Source organism: Hoplias malabaricus, chromosome 1, assembly GCF_029633855.1.
Source record: "Hoplias malabaricus isolate fHopMal1 chromosome 1, fHopMal1.hap1, whole genome shotgun sequence".
NCBI lineage: Eukaryota > Metazoa > Chordata > Actinopteri > Characiformes > Erythrinidae > Hoplias > Hoplias malabaricus.
This window is the reverse complement of record NC_089800.1, coordinates 75,110,082-75,133,867: the sequence shown is the minus strand read 5'-3', so window position 1 is coordinate 75,133,867 and position 23,786 is coordinate 75,110,082. Positions and strand designations below refer to the sequence as shown.

At 39.0% G+C, this 23,786-nt stretch overlaps 1 protein-coding gene across 1 annotated transcript in view; it reads right to left on the bottom strand.

Moving 5' to 3' along the window:
* The window catches only part of LOC136698520 (ryanodine receptor 3-like), a 218,378-nt gene that overhangs the window by 20,430 nt on the left and 174,162 nt on the right, over window positions 1-23,786 (bottom strand). Inside the window, exons 76-91 of the mRNA XM_066673430.1 lie at window positions 21,970-22,066; window positions 17,682-17,791; window positions 17,310-17,361; window positions 16,633-16,686; window positions 14,614-14,713; window positions 14,395-14,474; window positions 14,165-14,241; window positions 13,595-13,668; window positions 12,893-12,898; window positions 10,156-10,173; window positions 7,259-7,339; window positions 7,047-7,135; window positions 6,834-6,962; window positions 6,378-6,482; window positions 3,791-3,872; window positions 639-1,951 (exon numbers count right to left, since the gene is read on the bottom strand). Coding sequence (XP_066529527.1) covers window positions 639-1,951; window positions 3,791-3,872; window positions 6,378-6,482; window positions 6,834-6,962; window positions 7,047-7,135; window positions 7,259-7,339; window positions 10,156-10,173; window positions 12,893-12,898; window positions 13,595-13,668; window positions 14,165-14,241; window positions 14,395-14,474; window positions 14,614-14,713; window positions 16,633-16,686; window positions 17,310-17,361; window positions 17,682-17,791; window positions 21,970-22,066 — 2,467 coding nt within the window. The remainder of the gene's footprint in view (window positions 1-638; window positions 1,952-3,790; window positions 3,873-6,377; window positions 6,483-6,833; window positions 6,963-7,046; window positions 7,136-7,258; window positions 7,340-10,155; window positions 10,174-12,892; window positions 12,899-13,594; window positions 13,669-14,164; window positions 14,242-14,394; window positions 14,475-14,613; window positions 14,714-16,632; window positions 16,687-17,309; window positions 17,362-17,681; window positions 17,792-21,969; window positions 22,067-23,786) is intronic.

Here is a 23,786-nt window from a genome sequence, read left to right as displayed (position 1 = left end):
AGGGTGTAGGGTGATTCAGAGAGGTGTGGAAACCATTTACTGGTCATCTCACATGTTCAGACAAGGAGAACTACTTTATGAACATTTAAGCCAAATCAGAAAACTAATTTAGACAGACAGTCGCAATAAAACATTATCTTCCAAAAATGTGTTCTATTCTTTGATACAAATATGACACAAAAAAGATGTGCCTAGTGAATGTAGTCTAGTACACACTGAAATAAAACACAAGTTCTTACTAAAACCCTAAATCAAGCACAAAATAACACAGTTACTAAAGCTTGTATATGATCTGTGTATGAATAACTCTGTGACAAGAGCAGAGGAATGATGAAAATGCTAATATGGCTAAAAGCAGATAACATTTTTTTCTCCTCAATATGCAGCATATATTACCCCTGTGACTCAAAGAGGCAGAGTGTTATGAGACTCTCATGGCTGCAATCCATGGATAGTGTAACACTGGCTGGCCAATTTATAATTGCAGTCTGGAACCTGTCTCCAAGGTCTGGATTTGAAGACCTCTGTCAGCAGCAATTACTCTGTATATGATTTCTAAACCAAAATATCACTGACATAATTGAAAATTTAAGAATTTTAGAAGTTTGGAGTTTTGCAGTTAGAGCAGTAAGGTTCACCTGGGCCTTTTTCTGCCGCACAGCAGCAGCCAGAGATGGAGAGTCCACTCCAGTCACTTCTGACACATCCCCCAGGCCAGGCTCCATCCCATGCTTGCCCCCCTCTTTCTTGGGCTGAATACTCAACAGCTCTGACATGAGATCCACTTCTACTTGCTGTCCCTCTGCCATTTGGCCAATTTCTGCCACCAAACAGGCCTCGTTCGCATCAAGCTTCTCTGTCTCCAGAACATCGCCGTGGATACCAAACTGTGTGGGGTCTGGCATGTTGCCCAGGATGTCTGTCACCTTCATGTTTTTGGCACCTTCCACCAGGCCTCCACCAAACAGAGTGGACCACAGGATGTGGAAGAAGCCCCAAACCATGTTGTAGACGAAGCGGAAGAGGCCCACAAAGATCATCCAAAAGAAAGAAAAGAAGCCACGAATCATCTCCTTCACGCTCATCTTCCTGAACTTCTTGCATTGCTTTTTCATGCTTCTGAGAGTCAGCAGCTTGCGAAGGCTGCCCAGGCTCTTCTTCATAGACACACAAGCCATGGTAAAAGCTGAAAAGGATTCCAGTGTTCTCTCCTCCTCTTCCTCTTCTAGTTCCTCAGTCTCACTCTGTGTGTCATCTTCATCTTCTTCTGACCGTTCTAATGTGTCTGGTTCCGAAATCAGAGAGGCCAACTGCATCTCAAAGATGGTATCTTCACAGAAGTTCACGAAGAGTTCCATCTTCTCCGATTCTCCACCCTCGTTGACCACGTCAAAAATGAACTGCCGCTTGGATTCCTTGACTTGGGGCTTTTCCCACTGGGTTCTGCTGGACTCACTGATCTCAAAGTAAACTCTTTCAATTCTCTTGGCACCCCCCATGATCTCGATGCGACCCAGGAAGGGCTCAAAGTAGTTGAGGACACTCTCGGCCAGACTGAGGAAAGTGGCCAGGCGGGAGTCATGGGGCATGTGTTCTGACAGATTGGTGAGCAGCACAGCCACGTTAAACCCAATGTCCTTGGCAGGCTCGTGGAAGCGTTTCACAAACTCCACGTAGTTGAACATGTCGTTCTCGTCCGCCTCAGCGCAAGAAAGCAAAAACTCAATCTCAGATTGGGAATACTGCTTCTGATTTTCCATTGATTTCTGAAACTCCCTTTTAGAGATGACTCCTTTGCCATCAGGGTCATGCTCCTTGAAACTGTCAGAAGTGGTGAGATCCTTCAGCTTGAGGAACATGTCGAAGAATTTGAGGATCATCTCCACATTGCTGGAGGATTCCACCAATGTATCCACCATCTGTTTGCCAATGGTTCCGTTTACAACATTACCTGACGACAGATTGAACAGACAAAGCTTAATCAGTTACGGTTGGTATTCAGGTCTAATTTATAAAAAATTACACTGGTATCTGTCTGATAATACTTTTGACAGTGATCAATGAATGATATTTCATCCCAAAATTGTTTTGCTTCAGAAATGCAATAAAAACACCACCATCTTCCATATAATCAGAATAATATTCTATGATCCTCATCTTTCTGTCATTCCTTGGGCTAATAGTAATATTGGCTATATCTTTTACCACAGCAAAAGCTGTTCTCACTGCATGTTTTTTTCTTAAAGAGAACATGTTATGAAATAATTTTTAAAAAATCTCTTTTTTATCAGTGCATTAGCACATTAATGAGGAGATCAGGGGTGCATACTACCCGAAATAAAACAAAACTGTCAGCTTGTGGGTGGCCTAAGTCGGAAAATGTTTGATAAAATGAGATGTTCTGGTATTTACGACTTCTTAAGGCCAATTCACACAGAGCATCATTTTTTTTGCACAAAATAAACCGATGCAACATTTTTGCAATGTATATTATATTATCCTCTTATTTTACACATTTTTACAATCAGCATGTTGCTTGTTCTATAAGCTTTTATGTTCTGACAAGCTGTTCTCCCACCATCTTGCTGCCCAACTTGTCTGTAACCATGACAACGGCGCTCTGAGCCTGATTTCAATGCATTCAAACTAATTGAAAAATTGATGCAGCTTCGCAGTCCGTCAGTCTGAGCGAAAGACACCACTAAGATACGTCTTTTGTTTTCAAAACTTTACATGTGCTTTTTTTTCAACTGTAAAAATCGAACTCTGTGAATAGGCCTTTTACGTAGAGTGCAAGAACTTAAAAATTGTTCAGTCTCCTAATCTGTGTATTTCCTATCACAATCCTGGACCCTTGTGTATGTGAGAGCTCAAAGACAAGGTTAAATGAAGCAAAACACAGACGATGAGGGCAGATAAAGAAGAGAAAAATTAAAAAAGGGGGAAACTAGGAAGGAGTAGAAGAAGAACCAAGTGAAAATAAGTAAAATCCAGAGCTCCTGCTAATTCCTGGGATCTCATGCACTGTGAGCTGTGGCTCATTCTCATTTAAACAAACAGGTGCTCAAACAAGGATGTTTTTTAAAGGGTGAAAATAGGGTGTTGTTTGATGCCTGTGGTATTTTGACCAAAGCATGTCACAGATATTTCATTAAGACCTCCAGAACTGTGGAAAGAGGAGTATAATATGTCCCCTTTAAGAACTCAGTAATACATTTTTCTTTTAAATCACATACCAGCAGAGGTACACTATGTTACAGGATGCTTAGGAATATTAGCTTGTTCCTCTTTGATGGGTGATGTTCAGGTGGACTGAGGAAAAAACCCTAATACACCCTAAAGTACATTAATTTACAGTTATCGTCTTGCTAAACTCTCAGTGTTCTGTGATAGGATGCTAAACATTTAATGTCACACTGAACGTCTCCCTCATTTTCCATTAATCTCTCAAAGGATCGTAGACCTAGTGCTCATTGCTTTGCTCTTCATACTCCAAGCCGTTTATTAACAAGAAATTGTGCTTTTCTGTCTATGAAACAAGCACAGCTAAATTTATTCAGGGCTGTGCAGAGCATTAATAGGTCCGCTGGGAAAAGTTGGTGTTTGAACAGTGGGTTTGAAAACTGTGGGAACGCTCTTTAAGCATGGCGGTGTGACGGTCGCAACACACAACACAAAAGCAAATATCCCCCAATGATCTGACCGATCACACAAACAACAGTTACTGTGAACAGAATGGAAATGACACATTCTGTTTGCTCATTATTAAGCAAGGATTGCATAAGAGAACCTTCCAGAAGGGAGAGCAACATGACTATCATGTCCTTCTGCAGATCCATCAGCTCCTTCAGCAGCTCAATCTGGCTGGAGTCCTGCTGGAAAAAAAAATGAGGAGATGTAAAGAAGCGAACGGACATGTTTTCTCTCCTCTTGTCTTTTCTCACTGCATACATCAAAAGGTCATTTTCTTTTCATCTCTGGACGTGTGAGTGAATGCCAGCATCTTCCACGAGTGTTGGGTCTACACTTGGAGCTGAATACTCATTTATTCACTTCATGCCCCAGCATTTAATACATACTTCCACAATATAGAGATGAATATGAGTCAGGATAGAAATAAAAGTCAGGACTGGTAATGCTCATTATATTTTGACATTCAAAAATGAAACATTATGATGCTAACTTTTCTTTTGCTATATATTTAACATTTTCATCATCGCTGCAGTGGACTGTGGTCCTGTCCATGGTGTGTTCTTGCCATCCACCCAATGATTCTGGGTGGGCTCTGAACCCATCATGACCCTGATCAGGATGAAGAGGATTGAATAAAAGAATCAATTAAGTTCTCTACATTCATTTTAGTCAGTTCAGATGTGCCATTTTATATATCCTTCCTTGTGACTGGCCAAAATGTATGTTCTTAAGCTCTAAGCAGAGGCTTTCAGTTAGTTATATGAGCTAATATTATCACTGAAGGCACCTGTCAATTTTTATAGTGTAATGAGCAACGATAAAGGCCTCTAAAATACAGACAAAATTACACTTGTCAGCTGTTGGGGAGAAACACCCGCTACACCTTGAGTAAGATTACATTAAGATCTACATTAGTGTACTACTGTAACATGATTAAAAAATATATGACCGTTCCACAATCCAGCAAAAGCTGTCTATACAGCACAGTTATATTCATCAATAGACCCAATGTGTATGTAAATTCATTGGGCCTCAGTGTCCAGATCCTTGCCTGCATCATTACAATGGTCTTGACAGCTCTGAAACAACCAGTCTGAGCCCTAAGTCCAAATCATCTGGAAATCTCGCCCTTATTGGGATTTTTTTTTTTTTCAGGTCAAATTACTAAGGCATGAGCATGGACAGCTGATGGGTTTGTTTTACATTTCTGTGGATGGAGAGACATCTAGTGGCCACAAAAATGCTCCTGAAAAAGAAAAATTGGCAATAGTCATATTTAAATATGGTGTTTGCCAGAGGGTATTTACAAAAGTATCCAAATTGAAGAATAAGCATTAACACATATTGAAAAACTGTACATTACTCGCTAGAATATAGTTCCACAAAAGTGACAGAGACTTGACAGCGATTTGTTCTCTGTAGTAAAACATGTAGTTGGTCACTGTTCTTTATGTGATTATATTCAGAACATAACTGGCATCTTATCTCTGAGAAAGCATGTTCTGAACTTGCTGGAATTGTGATTGGCAGAGTTTTACCAAGTAAGAAAAAAAAAAAAAAAAAAAGATAAATATCATGTAAACATTTATTGATTATGACATTGCTTTTCAGGTTTAGGATTTAGATTTTTTTTGTCTGATAGATGATGAGCAATAGAGTCATGACATGCTGCCTTACGCTTCCTGCCTTGCACCCAGTGATTGTGGGTAGGCTCCATACCCAGTGTGAAGCAGATTAGGATAAGCCCTGGCAGATGATGAATGAATGAATGTTGCCATGCTGTTTTTTTCAGTTATTAGCTTCTATGCTAGTTTTTGCATCTAACTCATTTTATCAATGAGCTGACAGTAAGCTAGAAACCAACATGTGTGTTTTTTCAAGACAACTTAAGACCCATTAATAAAAAACTTTATTAACAAACAGCTAAAAAGAGCCAGTGTTTAAAATACTGATCCATGTAAATTCTGGTATAAATTAAAGAGAGAATATGAATACTCAAGAAACAGAGGCTCATTAACTTTGTTAAACGCTGATGTAAATATATCATTGGATATAGTGATAGTCTGATGACATACTGCATTTTAGCAGACCTCAGGCCCAATACAGAACAATCTTTTTGTTGCTGCCATAGAAATCATAGTTATGCTTTTCATGATAAAACAGCCCTTCTGGTATGTATGTATGTATGTATCTCTCTCTCTCTCTCTCTCTCTCACACACACACACACACACACACGCACACGCACACGCATGTAATTTATTAGTACTTTGACTGATTCTATCTTTAAGGCTAATGTAGAAGGTGTAGAAATCCTATTAAATCAACTGACAGTAGTTGCTTTAAATCCATTGCCCTCTTTGCTGCTATAACAGCTTCTACTCTTTTGGAAAGACTTTAAACTACATGTTGAAAATGTTCTTAAACTGGTGATAAATCCCTGTAGCCTTTGCTTGGACCTGAGCATAGTGACCTAAGACCTGTGTGCACCTGCTTCTGCAAAATACCTTTTCATTTCAAGCATTTCTATGGAGATTATACAAGCTGGGTATGAACTCTATATTTTGTGAAGTTTGGGTAAATTCTTAAGTCATTTAAGCAATCCTTAAATTCTCATTATTTACAAACTTTTGGACTCTAGTATTTGTGCAGAAAATGAATGTAAACGTATGTTCAGTAGACTTGCCTGAGAGAGCTTCATCTGCATGTTGGCAAAGACGTGTAAAAAGCCAACCACTGCATCCCATAACCTACTGTGAGCCAAACTCTGTTGATTGCCTATACAGGGACCCTAAGAGAAAACAAAAAGGCATTAAAGATGCTCTGAGCTTCAGAATATTCCAGAATGTTAAAACAAGAACATGTGGGCAGTCCTCCATGGCACATTGTGGGAAGGTGGGTGGTTATTTGACAGTCAGCACCCACAAGGCATTCTAAAAATAAGGAGATATCTTTGAAATACAGTCTAACGTTCAGGATAATGATGTATTAAAATAACATCTCGCTGAATTAGAACCTGCTAGGAATTCTGTAGGATTTATATGTATTTTTTGGGGAATTCTTCACCCTGAAAGAAACCTTTTGGTGACTGGAAGGACCTATGTTTTAAATAGAAACAAAAAGGACTGTTATTTTCATTTACCTGGATATACTCAGTGAGGGAGTTAAAGATCTGTTTGGCCACAGCCAAGGCTTTAGAAAAGTTCCGCTGACCAGCCTCGTCCATGATGTCTTTACCCGAATAATACCAGTAAAAATCACTGATGGACTCCTGCAATGAAAAATATTATAAGACTTGTCAATTGGGTTTATTGGTATGTGTGTATGCCTGTGTATGCATAACACACTACATCACCTGTAGTCTAAGCAGATAATCCACTGTGCTTATGATTATGTTAACAGTAGTTGTGTTTCCAGTCTGTGTCCTCAGAAAGTTCTGGAAGTCTGAGAGAAATTAAGTAGGTATGATTGTCTCACAGACACAAATGGCTTTTCTTTAGTTAGCCAACAATTTTGCACTGGCATGAAAAATAATACATATATTTAATTTATTTTTTAAACACGTACCATTGTTGTGACCCTCACAGAGCAGCTGTAGGAACCTGAAGAGATCTTTAGTAAACTCATCATTCTGGAGCACCTTTGAGCCTTAAGGGAAAGTAAAAGAGGAAAGTTACACACCATCTCTTTATTACAGAGGAAAAAGAGTTGTTTACCTTACTGCCAGCTCCTGCATCTTCCTAGAGACTGTTTACAACTTACATTAACATGTCATTTCAGTGCTCGCGTCAGATTTAAATCACTGATACCCTTCGAGCTTCAAGCACGGCTTAGCTTGAACTAATATCCCTCACAATGCAAGCATCAAGATGGTGGAACAAACTTCCATTGCCTGTCCGAAAAGCAAAGACCCTTTCTGTCCCTCTATTCATATTTGCTAGGTGGTGCAGCAGGTAGTGTCTCACAGTCACACAACTGCAGGGACCTGGAGGTTGTGGGTTCCAGTCCCGCTCCGGGTGACTGTCTGTGAGGAGTTTGGTGTGTGCTCCCCGTGTCTGCGTAGGTTCTTTCCGGATGCTCAGGTTTTGCAAAAACACATGGTGGTAGGTGGATTAGTGACTCACAAAGTGTTCAGAAAAGTGTGAGTAAATGTGTGTGTCGCCCTGTAAAGGACTGGCGCCCCCTCCAGGGTGTGTTCCTGAGTCCTCTCTAAATGAATGGCTACCCACAAATGTATTTGCATTTCTTGTGTCATGTGTTTTCTGTATCTGAAACCAGGCACAAGTGTTTCCCACCAGCCCAGACCTATGTCATGTTAAAAAAATGACTCAGGACTGTTGTTGTACTGGTTACTGCCCAAATCGGAGCAGCTGCAGGACTAGGGCCATCGCCAGAACTATTCAAACTGGTTGGGCATTTGGTGGTAACTAATCACCGGAGGGGGTCTGTATTGAGTATGTATGAGTGTTAATTTTACAATATACATATCAATCCCACCTAGAATGGTGCATCATTTAAGCTTGAATGACAAATTGATTTCAGAACAGGTGAATAAATGAGCTGGTCTGACCTGTTCTTCTGTTTTACTCTCTCTGGAACTGTGACAGAACAAAGTTTTTGTTTAGTGTTGTGGACTGCTCCTTTTTACACCAAGTACCACCCAATATCAGACCAAAACCTCCAAGCACCACCTATGATGATTACCTCAAGTGAAAAGAGTGAGGCGGGCACTTGGGGCGTTCACAGTAGGTGAAGGAGGCAGGATGCTGTGTTAAACTCTGTTATACGGCTGTAATGATGCGAAGAACAGCCATGTTTTTCCTTCAGCCAAGTGTTATCTTCTATTGTGTCTTCATGTGTACAGAATTCTCACTTAGTTTTTCTCAATTTTTGCCTCTGGATTTAGTCCTGGGCTTCAGAGTATTTCTTGGGCTTGGTCTCAGCTTGTTTTTCTCATTTTTGCTTTGCCCTTTTTATAATAAAATCCAGATTGCTCACATTGGTCTCTTGCCTTTGCTTGCATCCAGTATGCTACTGAAACTGGGCTTTCTTTACGTGGATTTTCCCTGGAAAAAAAATCGATCTGCCGTTCCCTTTTAGACGTCATCGACTACAGTGTATGTGCAGCACATTGTATTTTTCTACAACACAAATTAATTTCATTGGGGCATAATTATGAAAACTGTGAAACATTATGTAATTTACACATACAAACTTTAGATTTTCCGTTATGAATACATTTCTTAATTAAGTAGTACAATTTTGTAGGTTATTTGATGCACCACTTCTTGCTGTTTCACGTACACTAGTGCTACTAATACCACAGTTTGAGAGCAACTGGTTTAATTGAAGCATTCGGCTTTCATTATTTAAACTTCTCACCAGTGTGTGTGTGGGCTGAGTGTTGAATGGAATGGCATCTGAGCAGCATTGATTGTAAAGCATCCTTGGGTATCTAGAAAGGCGCTATATAAGTGTAACGATAAATAAATAACTAATCCTGGCCTTCCACGAAATCGTTTCTCTATTTTACACATAAACTTATTCCTAGAAACTCCTTTGTGTGCTCCTTTATAAATTCCACCATGAAGAGGAAAAATGCAATGTTAAACAAAATGTAAACCCACCTATGTTGATCTACAGACTTTAAAAACTGTAGATTTATATTTGTCTTTGCCTACATGGCGTGTGGGGTGTGATTTCTTGCCTGATAAACACTTTAAAAACACTTTCCTGTGGGTGTCTGTTCAGGCTACTGACGCCTACATAAGCATTTTTATCACAAACATGAACATAATCATAAAGCCGTGAGAAGGCATGTTCACAGCAGGCTTTCCCTGATGGCCTTTTATCGCTGAACCTTTTAAATCAGATCTCACCTGGTCAAGCTGTGAATGCATTACAATCCATACATGAATCCCATGTTAATGCAAGATGTAAACAGGCCTCAGATCAGGAAAAGTAGGCAGTGTTTTTGGACATTCTGAGACACACCACTAAGAAAACAATAAAATCTTTACAGTTGAACATATTGAACATTGAAGATATGATTTAAACAGGTTTATCGGTCTGGTCAGGCAAAGAGGCAAAGCAGCGACAGCTGGATCTTATCATTTAGCGATTCTTCTGAAATGTTAGTGCACTGACGTTTACAATCCAATCCCAGATAAATGACAAGCATTTAATATGTAGGAGACAGGAGAGAGGGAAGAAAAAGAGAGAGACAAAGCGGGAAATGGAGAAAGAGAGAGAGAGACAGAAAGAGACAAAAAGGCAGGAGTAGAATCTTTGCATTGTCACTCCTATTGTCTGTCCTACTAAAGGCATGCATTTCCACCTCCAACAACAGAGCAATCGATCACTGCATTCTACACACAACAGACACAGAAAGGATGGACAAGACAAGGACTAGAGAGAAGGGGGCAGCAATGCTGAAACAAGGAGAATCTGAACCGTGTATTTACCCCGCTCCCTCACGTTGACTGCGACCGATGAGATTAAAAAATGTGACGAGAGGAAAGAAAGAAGGAAAGAAACAAACAGGCAAAAGGGCAGACATAAGCAAAGGAGAAGACATTGAAATTTCAATAAGAATGAGAGATAATGACATCAAACTGGCTGGACACTGACATGCGATTGGCACTTGTGTTTTTTGGCAGAAATATAGATATACGAGAAGCATCACTGGATTCATGTCACCATCACTTATGCCTGAAGTAAATGAGGGTAAAAAAGATCTGGAGAATGTGTGCAGTGGATGGTTATTATTCATTCACACGTCATGTGAAACAGTGAAACAATGCAAACGTGCTGTCTGACTGAGTAAAAGTTATGTTTTAACATCAGGGGCATCGCTAGACCCAATTTTACTGGGACACACGTACCAGAAATATATTGCTGTGCCTCACTGAAATGCCAATTTTATCCTAGATTGCTGAGTAGAACTACAGAACACAGCCTGCGAGTTCACTACAGGCACTACATTTCCCATAATGCCCCAGGCTGGTTTATTTCATTATTCTGCACAGTAATGGACAGACATAAGTATTTAAAAAAAGTCACAGACAAGGCTATTGTTGCTCCTAGCGATATATTTTGCCACTTATAACTGTGTAATCTACAAAAAACACATAATAAACAACTAAAGCAAACAGTCTTTCCTTGACCTCAGAAAATAATGAAAAGAGCATGTAGCAGCTCCCAGCATAACCACTCATGAGCATGTTCATTTAAAGATTATAGTTTTTGAATCAGTCCTAGACGATGTCTTTTTAAATTAGGAAATACAGAAGATAACAATTATGGCATATTTTCAGCTAACCACTTGTGTACATCAGAGGAAACATGGATGCAGCTTTGGCAAATATGCTATTAAGAAGCCTTCAGTGTTCATTTGTTCTTCATTTCTCATCTATAGCAGAGTAACACTCACTTTAGTGTTAAATCACCTCACCTCACTAACTATTTAGTGTTTAACAGGCTTTTTACTAACAGCACATTCAACTGATTGGTAAGCAGAGGGGTGCTGTGTGCGCCCCAGTAAAATAGTCTAGAAACACCCCTGATTAACATCCTATTCTCTGTTTCAATTAAAATAAAGTGTTCATGGAAAATGAAAGTGACATCAAATAAATAAACAATGTATAACCTGTTAATACTGCATCAACTGATCAGATTGTGGACCCCACCAAACATGCCACAGCAGCTTCGCACAATTAAGGGACCCACAGCATTCATTTGCGCTACTGTTTTAACTTTTATTCACTTACAGCAGTTAAAGTAACACTAGGTAAAATTTGTTTTTGTTGTTCCTGAACTTCCCCTAATATTCCAGAGTGTAATTCACTTTTACAGCAAGGTCCTGAAATCAAGAGGGAGGAGGGAGGGAGTGGGGGTAGTTTCCTACCCTCCTCCAAAAGCTACATAGTGCAGTTTCTGCTGTGCAGAGCCTGTAGTTCCAAATACAGAGGCTCTATTTTCAGATTCTATTTTCACTACCAGAAGTCAGTGGAGCGTTACAATGATTTTGAAGCTGTAATTTTAAGGTAAAAATAGTACCTAGTGTTCCTAAATATAGCAAACCCTGCCTACTTATCGAACCAAAAACAATGTTTAAAAAAATCAAGGCAATTGTTTGGGGGACTTTATTATTCTTTTTTATATTTAATATACTTAAAGTAATGTTTTGGAAATCTTTTCCACTGCACTATTTACATTTTTCATAGACAAAATTTCATTTGCAGAATTATTATAAATGCAAAAATTATGTGTGTGCACAAACTTTTGAATGATAGCCTACGTAAATGATCTCTTTTCTTCTGACTTTCTGCCATTTATTGTCTCTAATTCTAAAAGCTGAAACACCATGTAACTTCAGTTTGAGAGGGAGGGGCTAAACTTCTGCAGGCACTTACTACATGTTACTTTCTGCATTGAGACTGTGAAATAATTGAATGGTCAGAAAAGACTATAGTTTGTATGCTGTTAGGTGCCTGTTAGTGTACTTAAACAGTCCAGGGAAACGGGCTAATATCTGAAACAAGGCAACCTATAATTTTTACATTATTTATTTGGTTAACAACAGTATAAATATATATTAACCAGTCAAGTTTACACATTTAACTGTATTACACTGCATTTTTGTTGTTGTTGTTGGTTATATGCCATTGCAAAGTACTCACTACAATAGACATAGTACAGCTTGGTAAAAATTGCTCAGAATTAGTTTGTGTACACTCAGCCCAGTCTCTCTCACTTGCCCCGTTATGCCTTATACACTGAGGATTGTAGCTTAGAATACACATACTGGCTGTATCGAATGTGGAGAGAATAATGAATGTTAAAAGCAATGATTGCAATTTTAATTAAATAACCTTTTCTTAAAATTCAGACAATGCTTCCTCATCATTTGATAGCTCTCTGGTCTGTTTGTACAATAGAAAAAAGATCTGATGTTTGTACACAGCACTGGCTCTGTAAATGGGAAACAAACTAATCGTCTCGTCGGGAATGAACATATCGCTGGCTGAGCCACAGCAAAGAAATCGGCATCTGAAGGCGTATGGACGATTGAGAGACCTTTGAAAAGTATGAAAAGGGTTGAGGATTTTGCTCTGTTTCTGCTCCATATTGGCTGGTAATATTGAGTTATTTTTGCTGTTTCAGATGTATTATTTAAAGTGGAATTGACTCCTAATTCACCGCTAACTCCATGAAAGCAAATGCATAAGTGCTACAAAACTAAATAGATCCAGTTACCCATGAGTTTCTGTGATAATTCAAACAGTGAATTTAAACTTACAGACAAGTTAAATTTCAACAACGAACAAGCTATTGATGGTTTCTTACTCAAACATACCGTTCCACCTTAAAATATGAGTCATCTCTGAATGAAAACAAACAAGAGGGGGAGTTTATTTTGCTGTGACAACAGTAGTTCTCCAGAATCGTCTACATTACCTTTAATGCATGAACAATGTTTATTACATTGTTCATGCACTACAATCTAAACTACAATCTAGTTCTTATTGTATGGGCCGTTTAAGGCAGTTTCTGACAACAACTGTGAGAACGACTGCAGTTTCTGATTAGCATAAAGGACTTGTTAAATCTGAGCTTTTTTTCTGAGTTAAAAAAAAGGTATTGTCTAAAGAGAACTGACATATCTTTAAAAATGCAATTAACTGCCAATTTCTTCATAGCACCAAGCTGCAGTATTTAGCTGCACACATTAATAGAGTAGCTTTCCTTGAAGATATTATCTTTAAGCCACTATATAGGATATGCTGTAACAGTTAGTCTGAGGGGATTGGAAATGAACAGAATATGCTCCCCACGTATACATGAACCATTTATATAAACAGTCAAAACTAATCAGACTAATTTATTGTGTGTGCCACTTACTTGAGCCCTCTTCAGTAACCATGCCCAGTCCTTCAGCTTTGTTTTGCCTCTCAAATGCATTGAGGTCCAGCACACTACAGAGAACAGACCAGCAAGTGGATGCAAGTTTATCTCTTTTGTTTATTTATTCTTAAATTAATGTTTAATTACTATTTGTTATGAACCTGTTTGAGCAAAAAACATTAAAAATTCAACCTATAAAATCTAATACAGAACATTAATATAATTGACTATAAGTTCACTTTAACACTACACTCTTCTACATCTATAACATGATGTTATAAACATCTGCAAAATGCAGTAACTGTAGTGTTTTCCACTAGCTGAATGTCATTATATGAAAATGTGCTCAATGAAACATTTATTTTAGTGCTGATACGAGTGTCATTCAGAGTAACTCTACAGAATCGTACACAAGAAAAAAGCTAGTGTGTGCAGATTTTTTTTTTTAAAGCACCAGCCAATGTGTTTTCAGGGTACTAGTAGGCATGCGCCAGCCAAACAGTTCTGCAGTTCTGTAGATGCCTCATTAAATTCATCCCAACAGGAGAAGCTGTATTGGCATATTACCTGCACGACTGCATTAGTCCAGACAGACTCTTGAAGAAGCCAGCATCTCTCTTCTCTTTCAGATAGTCTAACATTTTCTGTAGCAAGAGGAAGTCAAATAAATGGGCATGATCTATATTAAAAGGCATTTTTATAATGCATTTAATTCAGGAAAATATTGTGCTTAGCTAACCACAAACTAAATTACATATTGTTTTATCAAAAGAAGTGACACATTTTGCTTTCATTACCTGCTGAACTAAAATGTTTCCTCCATTCAGAATGGAGATACCGAGCTTGAGAGTGTAGGTCACCATGGGCCCCATTCGGCCTGAAAGATGACAAGTTCGGTGAAATAATAACATGAATAATAACAATAAATCATTTTATCTAAGATGCCCTAAGGAAGCTGTATAAACTGTTTTGATCAAGAGGATCTTTTTAAGGTGTTTGGCAGTGTGTCCCAATACCTTTGCTGGCACTGATTGTTTGTAAGACCATCTCTGCAGCCCCTCTGTCATGTAACCTAGCTTGCTGATACAGTGTCTTCTGTTTTTCCATCTCCTTTTCCTGTTTTACACACACACACACACACACACACACACACACACACACACACACACACTCATAGATAAATCAAGTATTAAGAAACAAGTGGGGAAAAAAAGCAAAATAGGCCTGGAAGTTATATAAATATGTTCCATTTTAAAGCCACTCTCCACTCATTGTAATACTCCTGACCATGATCTGTGCACTTTAGTGCTACAGAAAGAATGTTGCAGGAGTTGGTCTTTGGAGAGATTATTCAAATCATTTTTCCAGCAGTTTTCTTCCACTGGATTGTAGCTGGGCAGGATTAATCTTGTCATATGTGATGTCAGATCTGCCACAGAACCCAACTCACTCAACTAAATAAAGACTTCCAGTGAATTCAGCCTCTAAAGACACGTCGGGCTTGGATGAGTTCATTAAGGGGCGGTTGTTTTGAACCATTTTGCACATTATCTCAGGCGACGCATATGTACTGCATTAAAATGACTTCAGGAGGAATGAGTTTCAAATAAACACTGCAGCCTCACTACCCCTACCACAACCCTAAAGCAGACAACTGGCTCAAGCAATCAATGGCCTACTATCCTTTTCCTGTGAATAATCTAATGGTTTCAACAGAAACATATTGATCAACATTTGTTTGATATAGTCAAATAACATCTGTTTCAAAGGGCTGATGGCTTGCCGTGAATAACATGTTGACCTCTGTGTTGAGCTGCTAGTAGATGAGCCATGGCTTTCCACAACAATGCTCTGCTCTGTTGTGCATTTGTTGTTATGCATTATAACGAGCTATTGTAGGATTTGTCTGGTCTTGGTTTTCTGCTTTGCTTTTGGACTTATGTTCTTTCTGTATCTATCGCCTTGTGCTTATTTGCATCAGGAAGGGCATCTGGTGTAAAAACTGTGCCAGATCAACGGAGCGGTTCACGGTTGATCTGCTGTGGCGACCCTGGATGGGAGAGAGCAGCCGAAAGAAGAAAAAGTTTATTAAACTTTAAATTCCAGGTGCATTGTTTGAGTGTTTGGACCTGTTCCTTTGTTACTGTGGTGTTTTGTTGTTTGTTCGATGTCCTGGTTGTTACTCTTTTCTTGTTTTTTCCTTGTCCTGTTCTATGCATTGTTGTCTTTCCTCTTTGAGTCCTTTGTGTTCTGTTAACTAGGGTTCGCAGGTCCAGTTCTGTTTGCTTAAGTATTTGTGTTTTTGTTTTCACTCCCTGGTGTGGTATGTTTTCGTGGGGGTGGGGGTAATGTCAGGATTTGGCATTACTCTTCCTGGTCTCCTCTTGGTTTTTTGTTTTTCTCTCTCTTGTTTCAATGTCTGGTGGCATGGTGGCTAGCACATTTGCCTCTCAGCACTGGGATATTCGGTTAAAGTTCCATCTGGGTGGAGTTTACGTGTTCTCCCTGTGTCTGTGTGGGTTTCCTTTGGGATCTTCAGCTTCCTCCCACAATCCAAAAGCGTGGAGGTTATATAAACTGACTGCTCTAAAACCAGTCCAGGTGTGAATGAATATCTTATATCTTATATCGTTCTGTCTTTATGATTCCTGGTTTCTCCTAGATTTTTGTTAGTGTCTTGGTTTGTTGAGTTTAGTTTTTCAGCCCATCAACTTCTGTTCCTCACTGTCTTTACTTTAGTCGTCTTGACTTCCTTTGTTTAGCTGTGTTTCCTTTTTCTCATTTAGTTCCCTTTTGCTGGTTTATTCATTTATTCTGTGATGCCCTTGTTTTAATAAATGCCCTGTATCTCTGCATATAATCCCATGCCTCGTTCCTTGCTTTCACTCTGGCACATATAATATTTAATGCCAATTTACAATATTTTCAGATCACATTGTATGTTGCCTTTGAAAATCTTAATTAGTTTATCATCACGGATATCTGATATACCCAGGCATAAAAAACTTAAAAAAAAAAAAAAACAAACTCCAAACCTCAAAGGTTTTCTCTTTTCCTTCTTCGTCTTCATCCTCATCTTCAGCACAACTCTGAGCACAATGGAGACAAACAAAGTCCAAACACAGCAAGGTGTACACACATAACAACTACTTAAGACACACATCTTAAACAAGTGTTCCTGAGGGTTTCTGCTGGGAACAGGTTTATTTTCCCTGTCAAGGGATGGAGTCAGGAGACTCAACTGGGTTTAAGCAGTAGATGTTTAATTGGTTAAAGGCTGAAACTGTAACATGGCTTGTTTATAGTATCAGGTGTGGAGTACTCCTCCCAAACCCCCTCCTTGGACCAGCATACCTAATGGTGATACAGATCAAGAGAGCCCTATGAGTGTAGTATTTTAAGGGAAAGCACAGAACACATTTGATATTTTAAAAACAGTGACTGATCTGAGAAGCTGAGAAAGCCATGTGCACTGAGTTTACAAAATGTGTCAAAAATTAAAAAATAAATAAATCCCACAGTTCTTGAGTAAATGGTAGTGTTATATAAACATTCAGAGGATCAGAGGATCATATTAATCCATTAATAGTTCTCTGATTAAATATTAGGGAACCCTTTTTTCAGTATTAGTAATATTATTATTACTATTATTAAAATTTGACATATTCTGCTAGGGATGCATTAAATGTATTCAATTATTTCTCAACTGTACCTTTGCCATCATGTCTGCATAGGCTATGTAGAGTGGATCCTCGTCTAGGGAACTGAAATGAAATGCCAGTGTCAGAGTTAAACAACACAGAGCAAGTTTTCCAACAACAATATTCCTCACCTATCAGGTTGAGGAATCTCAATTTTAATTTCAGACTGACATTGTTATAATTTGAGAATGGAGCCACTGACAATGTTTCACGGCACAGATGGAGGATACTGAGTGATAGCCAGGTGTCCAGGTTTGAGTGGGAGAGGGGATGTGTATATATGTGTACCCATGTGTGCGTTTATACATTCACAGGTTTACAGTGTGTCTGTCAGCGTTTAATATCTCTGTTTGAGTGTGTGTGTGTGTGTGTGTGTGTCTCACCTCCTCTCGGTCAGAGCATTATGACTAAAATGCAAGATCAGCTGATGAAGAGGGTCCGGCTGTACTTCCGCCACCTCCTCTTCCTCCTCTTCCACCTTCCGCTGTGTTCTCTACACACACGCATGCAAAAAATATTAATATACGGTTGCCCTTATCTAAATATAATGTTTAATGCTGCTACTACTACACAGGTGCAAATGCAGATGTATAACGTAAATACAGCCTCAAAGATCCAATTACATGAGATTTCAAGTCTCACTATGGTCATATATGTCAATTTTTTAAAAGAGAACAATGGAATAAAAAGTCTGGAGTCAAGACAGGGTTCAATAATATTATTATTACATAGCAAAATATGGTACAATTATATTCCCTAACTAAACGTACTGAAGACTTAACCCTGTGGAGGTATATATAAAAAAGAAGTGGTGTATGTACATTTTAGCCAGACCTGATTCCATTTTGAGGTGACACAGACATATGTGAAACAGGCCTGAATAATTTGGGGAAACTGTTAAGAAGTCCACACACACACACACATCACACCACAAAATGCATTCCAGGAAAGTGTACAGGAATTGAGGTACTACGTTTACCACTCAAGGTGTGCGAAGGATCTTCTTAAGCCCTGTTAACTTAATATCCGATCATAAATGTGTTTACATACAATAAAATCTATTCAAATTGTGTTTATACACAAACACACACAGATCCAATGACAATTCACTTATAAACACACACAGACCTGATCACAATTCATGAACACTCACACTCACACACACACACACACAAACAAAAAAAAGAAATAAAATAAAAATGTGCTAAGTCACACACAAACACAGTACCAATTGAAATTTGTTTATATACACACAGAGATCCAGTCACAATGCATTTATATACACACGCAAGCTACAAAGCATGCTAAACTATCTGCAGATCAGGAGCCAGATCCAATCACATTCACATATGGTTGCACACATATGATTACACTTGTCTTTTTTGTGTGTGTCTTTTTTTTTGTTCCCTGTGGTTAAAAGAATACATGTTTAACCCTTATGTAGATATAGAAAAATTCACAAAGCACATCCCTTCTGCAAACACACAGACAAAAAACACAAGTCACTGCAAGGCACTGGCAGCTTTGGCTGTTGTTTATGTAGCAAGATTCATACCATGTAATGGGGCATTACAGACAGCACAATGGGAGTTAACGTAAACGATGGCATGCAGTGTGGAACAAAATGGTTAGAATTGACAAAGCAACAGCTAATCCTCATATTCTGTCTACAAATTTAACCCTGATACAAAAGCATGAACTAAAGCTCATCTCAAACTCAAAAAAATGAGTAGAGTCGCAATTTGGCCTCCGAAAATTTACGAAAAGCCTCTAAGCTCCAAAGAATGCCTTCCATAAATTTTACCAGTAAAGGTAAGCCTTTAGATGTCTGTGTACGGCAAGCACATGTACTGTACAGAACAGAAACACATCATCACAATAGGCCATGGCATCCACACACACAGGATGTCATGCGTGCCTAGGGCATAGCGGCTGTGGGATTTGCATTTAGCCAGAACTTACAAATAAAACTCATTAAAAAACAAGACAAATACAGGTAAGACTTTAGTTGAAGGCACTAAATAAACCTGAACACTAATGTTAATACTCATCTCATTCTGAGCAGAGTCAGCAAAAGTGACACTGGTTACATTAAGCTTAAAGTGTTTGGCTACTGTTACCAAAATTAACATTAAAAACATTGAGGCTACAATATTCTACTCTTTCAAATCCAGCAATAATCATTCTTATGAAGCTCAAAATCACCCCTGGCTAATAAGAGCTTATAATTCAAAATGGTCAAAATATTATCAGAAAACAGTTGGTGTAATTGTTTGTCCAAATATGTGAAATATTTAACAGTCTTGTTTTTATTAATTGTATTTATTTTTTTTTAAATCTCCAATTTCTGCTGAATTTGCCTCCATTTCCACCCTTTCACAGAATATTCTCTGATCACACAAAGTGCCATCAGCTTCCTGCTAAACATGAGGCCAACCCACCTCTTCTCTTCAATCTGCTGCTAACGCAACAGCACTGAATAGCCTAAGGCACTGGAGGAGAATGCAAACATCCTAGATCTGTCACATTAGCTGACAAAGCTAAAAGTGTGGGCAATGATGGAGGAGATGGGGACATCCAATACACCCAGAGAGTGTGGCTAATTGTGCTCTCTAGGACTCCAGGTCATAGATGGCTGAGGGACCACCTGGATTGCAACCTGTGATCTCCACGCAATAAGGCCAACGCTTAGAGAGCTGGGGCATCAGCTATCAAGTTAACTACCTTAAAGGCCTTTTTGTTAATATCTGTTCATTTTTTATTTACTATCATCAGTCTGTGTTATCTGTGGTGGATGGCTACATGGCATATTCTAACATGGTTAGTGTAAGTCAAACTCTACTAGGCTATTTTAACCTACACAGATAAATTCCACTCTTTAACTCTTTAAATCAGAGATCTTCAAATCTGGACCTTTGATCCAGATTCCAGGATGGGATTTTACAATGGCTAGCAGGTATGATACTATAGCTGCCCCTGCTAATGCACATGAGTAATCATACCGTCCAGCCATTGTAAAAAATCCTGGTCTGGAAGCTCAATCAACGATCTGGGTGTGAAAACCTCTGCCCTAAACAGTCAAAATTCATCAGTGTGTCCTACGTTCTTCAGAAAACACTTCTGTAACTACACTCATTGTCAAAAATATAGTTGCACCCAGAATGAATCTGACAGGAATGAAACTTGCTTGGTAGGTTTCACGTTGTGTGACATGTGAAGGATTCAAGTTTGACGCTCTTTGGTGCATGTGACGTAAGCAAGGATGGACTTTATCTTATACCTGACTGACTAAGGTGTTCCAGTTGCGCATGCTTTCCATTCTGACTCACACTGTTGTGTTGGTAGCATCCTTTGCAAGCCAGCTCAGAGAAGAGCTCGAAAGCAATTAGAGCAGTTGGATAAGTTCAAGTGGGGTCACGTCATGGTTTTCCGGGAAGGTATTATTGATGTGCCATGCCGGTTGTGTGGATATTACCATAGTACACTGTCAGCAGTAGTGGACAGAAGGCAGTACTCACCAGCAACAAGAAGGATCTGGGAGAACTACAAAAGCAGGGAGAACTGACGGATTGTCTGACATTCGCAGAGTGACCCAACAGCCACGACTGAGGACATTTAGTGAGCAGTAATGCCCTCCATGAGATATGGCTGTTAGAGCAAGTACCATTGGCATATGGCTGCATGACGCAGGACTACATGCATGCAGACTGTTACGACGACTGTCCTAAACAACACGTCAGCAGCACAGAAGAGTGCCATGGTGTCATACCAGACTGTCATCGAGTCACTCAGTGATGAATCCTGCTTTTGTCTTGGTGAAGTCAACTAACAAATCTGTGTGTGGAGATGCCATGATTTGCGCCAGAATGAACGGTTAGTTGGCATGCAGTGTCTCGCATTGCCATGGTACCTTTCACCTTTAACATGGCTAAGAACTGCCTACTTCAGCAGGAAATCTGACTGACATGCAAGAAGACATATCACAAGTCTGCTATTTTGGTATGACGTGTAGAAGCGGCAGTCTTTAATTCACATCGGACCAGTACAGTACAAAACGACACATGAAAGTGCGTATACACGGATGCACAAATAGCCAATCAATGCAACTGACCAAATCCTGACAGTGACGTCTGCTTGTGGGCGGAGCGTCTGTGGCTGAGATTACACTTCACATGTCCAGAAGGCTTGGTGTCATGGTGTGTGCTGCAATTATGTATGATGCCAGATCACCTTATCATAGGACACCATTAGGAAGTTCTACAACTCCATGCCCAGACGTTTGGCATGTTGCGTTAGCAAACTTGTTGGCCTGACGCTGTACTGTGAGACGCTACTTCTGCATGTATAGCTCAATAAATATTGCCCACATCAACCTAAATAATTATAATCATTTATTGTTTCTTGTAACCTTTACCTTCTTTCCAACCTAACACTTCCTTCTGGGTATAATTATTTTTTTGATTATGAGTTTTTATAAAAACATTTTCCTAAATATAGGTATTAAACGATTTTTGAAGAGCTCTTCAAATAAAGTGTCATCGAAAAAACAAAAACCCATGTGACCACTGTGCTTGCAGTATATCTGACTGAGTGCATCATGTTATCTTTGGCCATAAAACGCAGAGGTACTGTCAGTATGAGATACATGGGTCGTATACGAGAGATACTTACTGCCAGATCCTGCACTAGCTTCTCTTCAAAAGAGTAGGTCTCTGTCTCTATCCATATTCTCTGATAACCCGTAAGGAACAGGTTAATAGAACGATGCCTGGGGAAGTGGGAGGGGCAAGAGATTAGGCGGGTTACCATGACTATTAGAGTTACCAGGGTCACAGTGAAGATCGGGAGGAGCAGGACAGTTACAGTTGGAAAGCAGTGCTAAAGTGGAGGAAGGTTTATTGGTTAGTACAATATGCAGAAAGTCTTATTGGTCAAGTAATTATGAGTTATACATAACAGACATTACAATATTAATCAGTATCAGATATTCAGCTAATACTGCTCTTAAAAATGTCAGAATAAAGACAGATACTGGTAACATCTGAATGACCAATGAGACTCCCAGCTGAAATATGAGTTATGGTTCAAACCATGGCTTGGAGATGGGTAACACAGAGGCAGCAACCAAGAAACGTTCCCCGAGCATTACGTTACCGTCAGCATGGTAAGCAGACTGTCATAATCTGTACTCTCATGCATTTTCTCCAGCCAAAGATGTCGGTAGGTATTCAGGAAGTAATTATTAATTGTGTGCCTAAAGGGAAGGGCATGTTTGTTATTGGAAGAGAACAGGGAAAAAAGACAACACAAGCAAAAAAAAAAAAAAAAAAAACCATTTGAGATGTCTCTATGTAAAATCGGTTCAATATGCCAAACAAAGAAATCAGTAAGATACACAAAGACAGCATTTGGGGTCCATTCTTTTTCTTCCTGAAGCCCCCATTGATCATCCATCCCTTCAATAAACTAAAGTAAGAGTGTCAATATGAAAATTGTTGCAGCGTTTATTGTGTAGAATTATCTAGCTTGCTAAATAAAATAAAATAAACTGTGCATGACAATACGAGCTCCAGTCAGGCCGTGAAAATGACAGTGTCATTTAAATATTCATATTTAGACAATCAATACCACCCACCCCCCTGCCCCCCCAAAAAAATCCTTTACACCCCACAGTTTGAATACTTCTGATCTAAAGAAATCATTATTCTGTCTTTACTCTTCTTCTGTCTTTACTGTGTGAGTGGAATTGGTGGGATAGTGTTTTCTGTTGCTAATGCATAGTGGTCAAAAACTTTAAAAAGTGAAAAAAAAAACCTGAGAACTTTAACAGAACAGGCTCTGTAGCATATTGTGAGTGAACTTCTAAAGAAAAATTATTTAATAAATCTGAAATACAAAACTTAGCAAACCCTAGTTCTGAAATGACAGCGGGGTGAGGAAGAAATTGAGTTAACTGAATGTGAAAAGGGACACCAACACATAGAAATGCATAAGCAATAAAAAGAAGTGACAGGGCTAATTAAAATGTACAGTTCTAAACACACAACTTCCCTTCAGCCACTTGCAATGTGGCCCTGAGTTAAAAGGCAACCAAGCATGAAATTACACACAGTCAGCTGGAGGAAGAATAGAAGGGCAGAAACAGAGAGAGAGAGATTAGAAGAGAAAAAAATTAAGTATATCATCCCATAGATAATATAATCCCTGTGTGATTCCAGCTGTGTATTTAAAGGTGACATTCACGATTTTAATCAAAAAACACTTTTTTATAAATTCTGGGCGGTTTTCCCTCACCATTGGTTAGCTCTCAAGTCTGGTTATGTGCTTGAAAATATTCAAATGTGTTTACAAAGTCCCCGTGTCTGTAAATGGGTAAAAAAACAAACAAACAAGGATCTAGGTTGGCTTCCTCTTCCTCTGCTCACGGCAGAGATAAGGCATCAAGAGTTATTTAGACAACAAAGAGAACTCCAAAACGGTGAAAAACA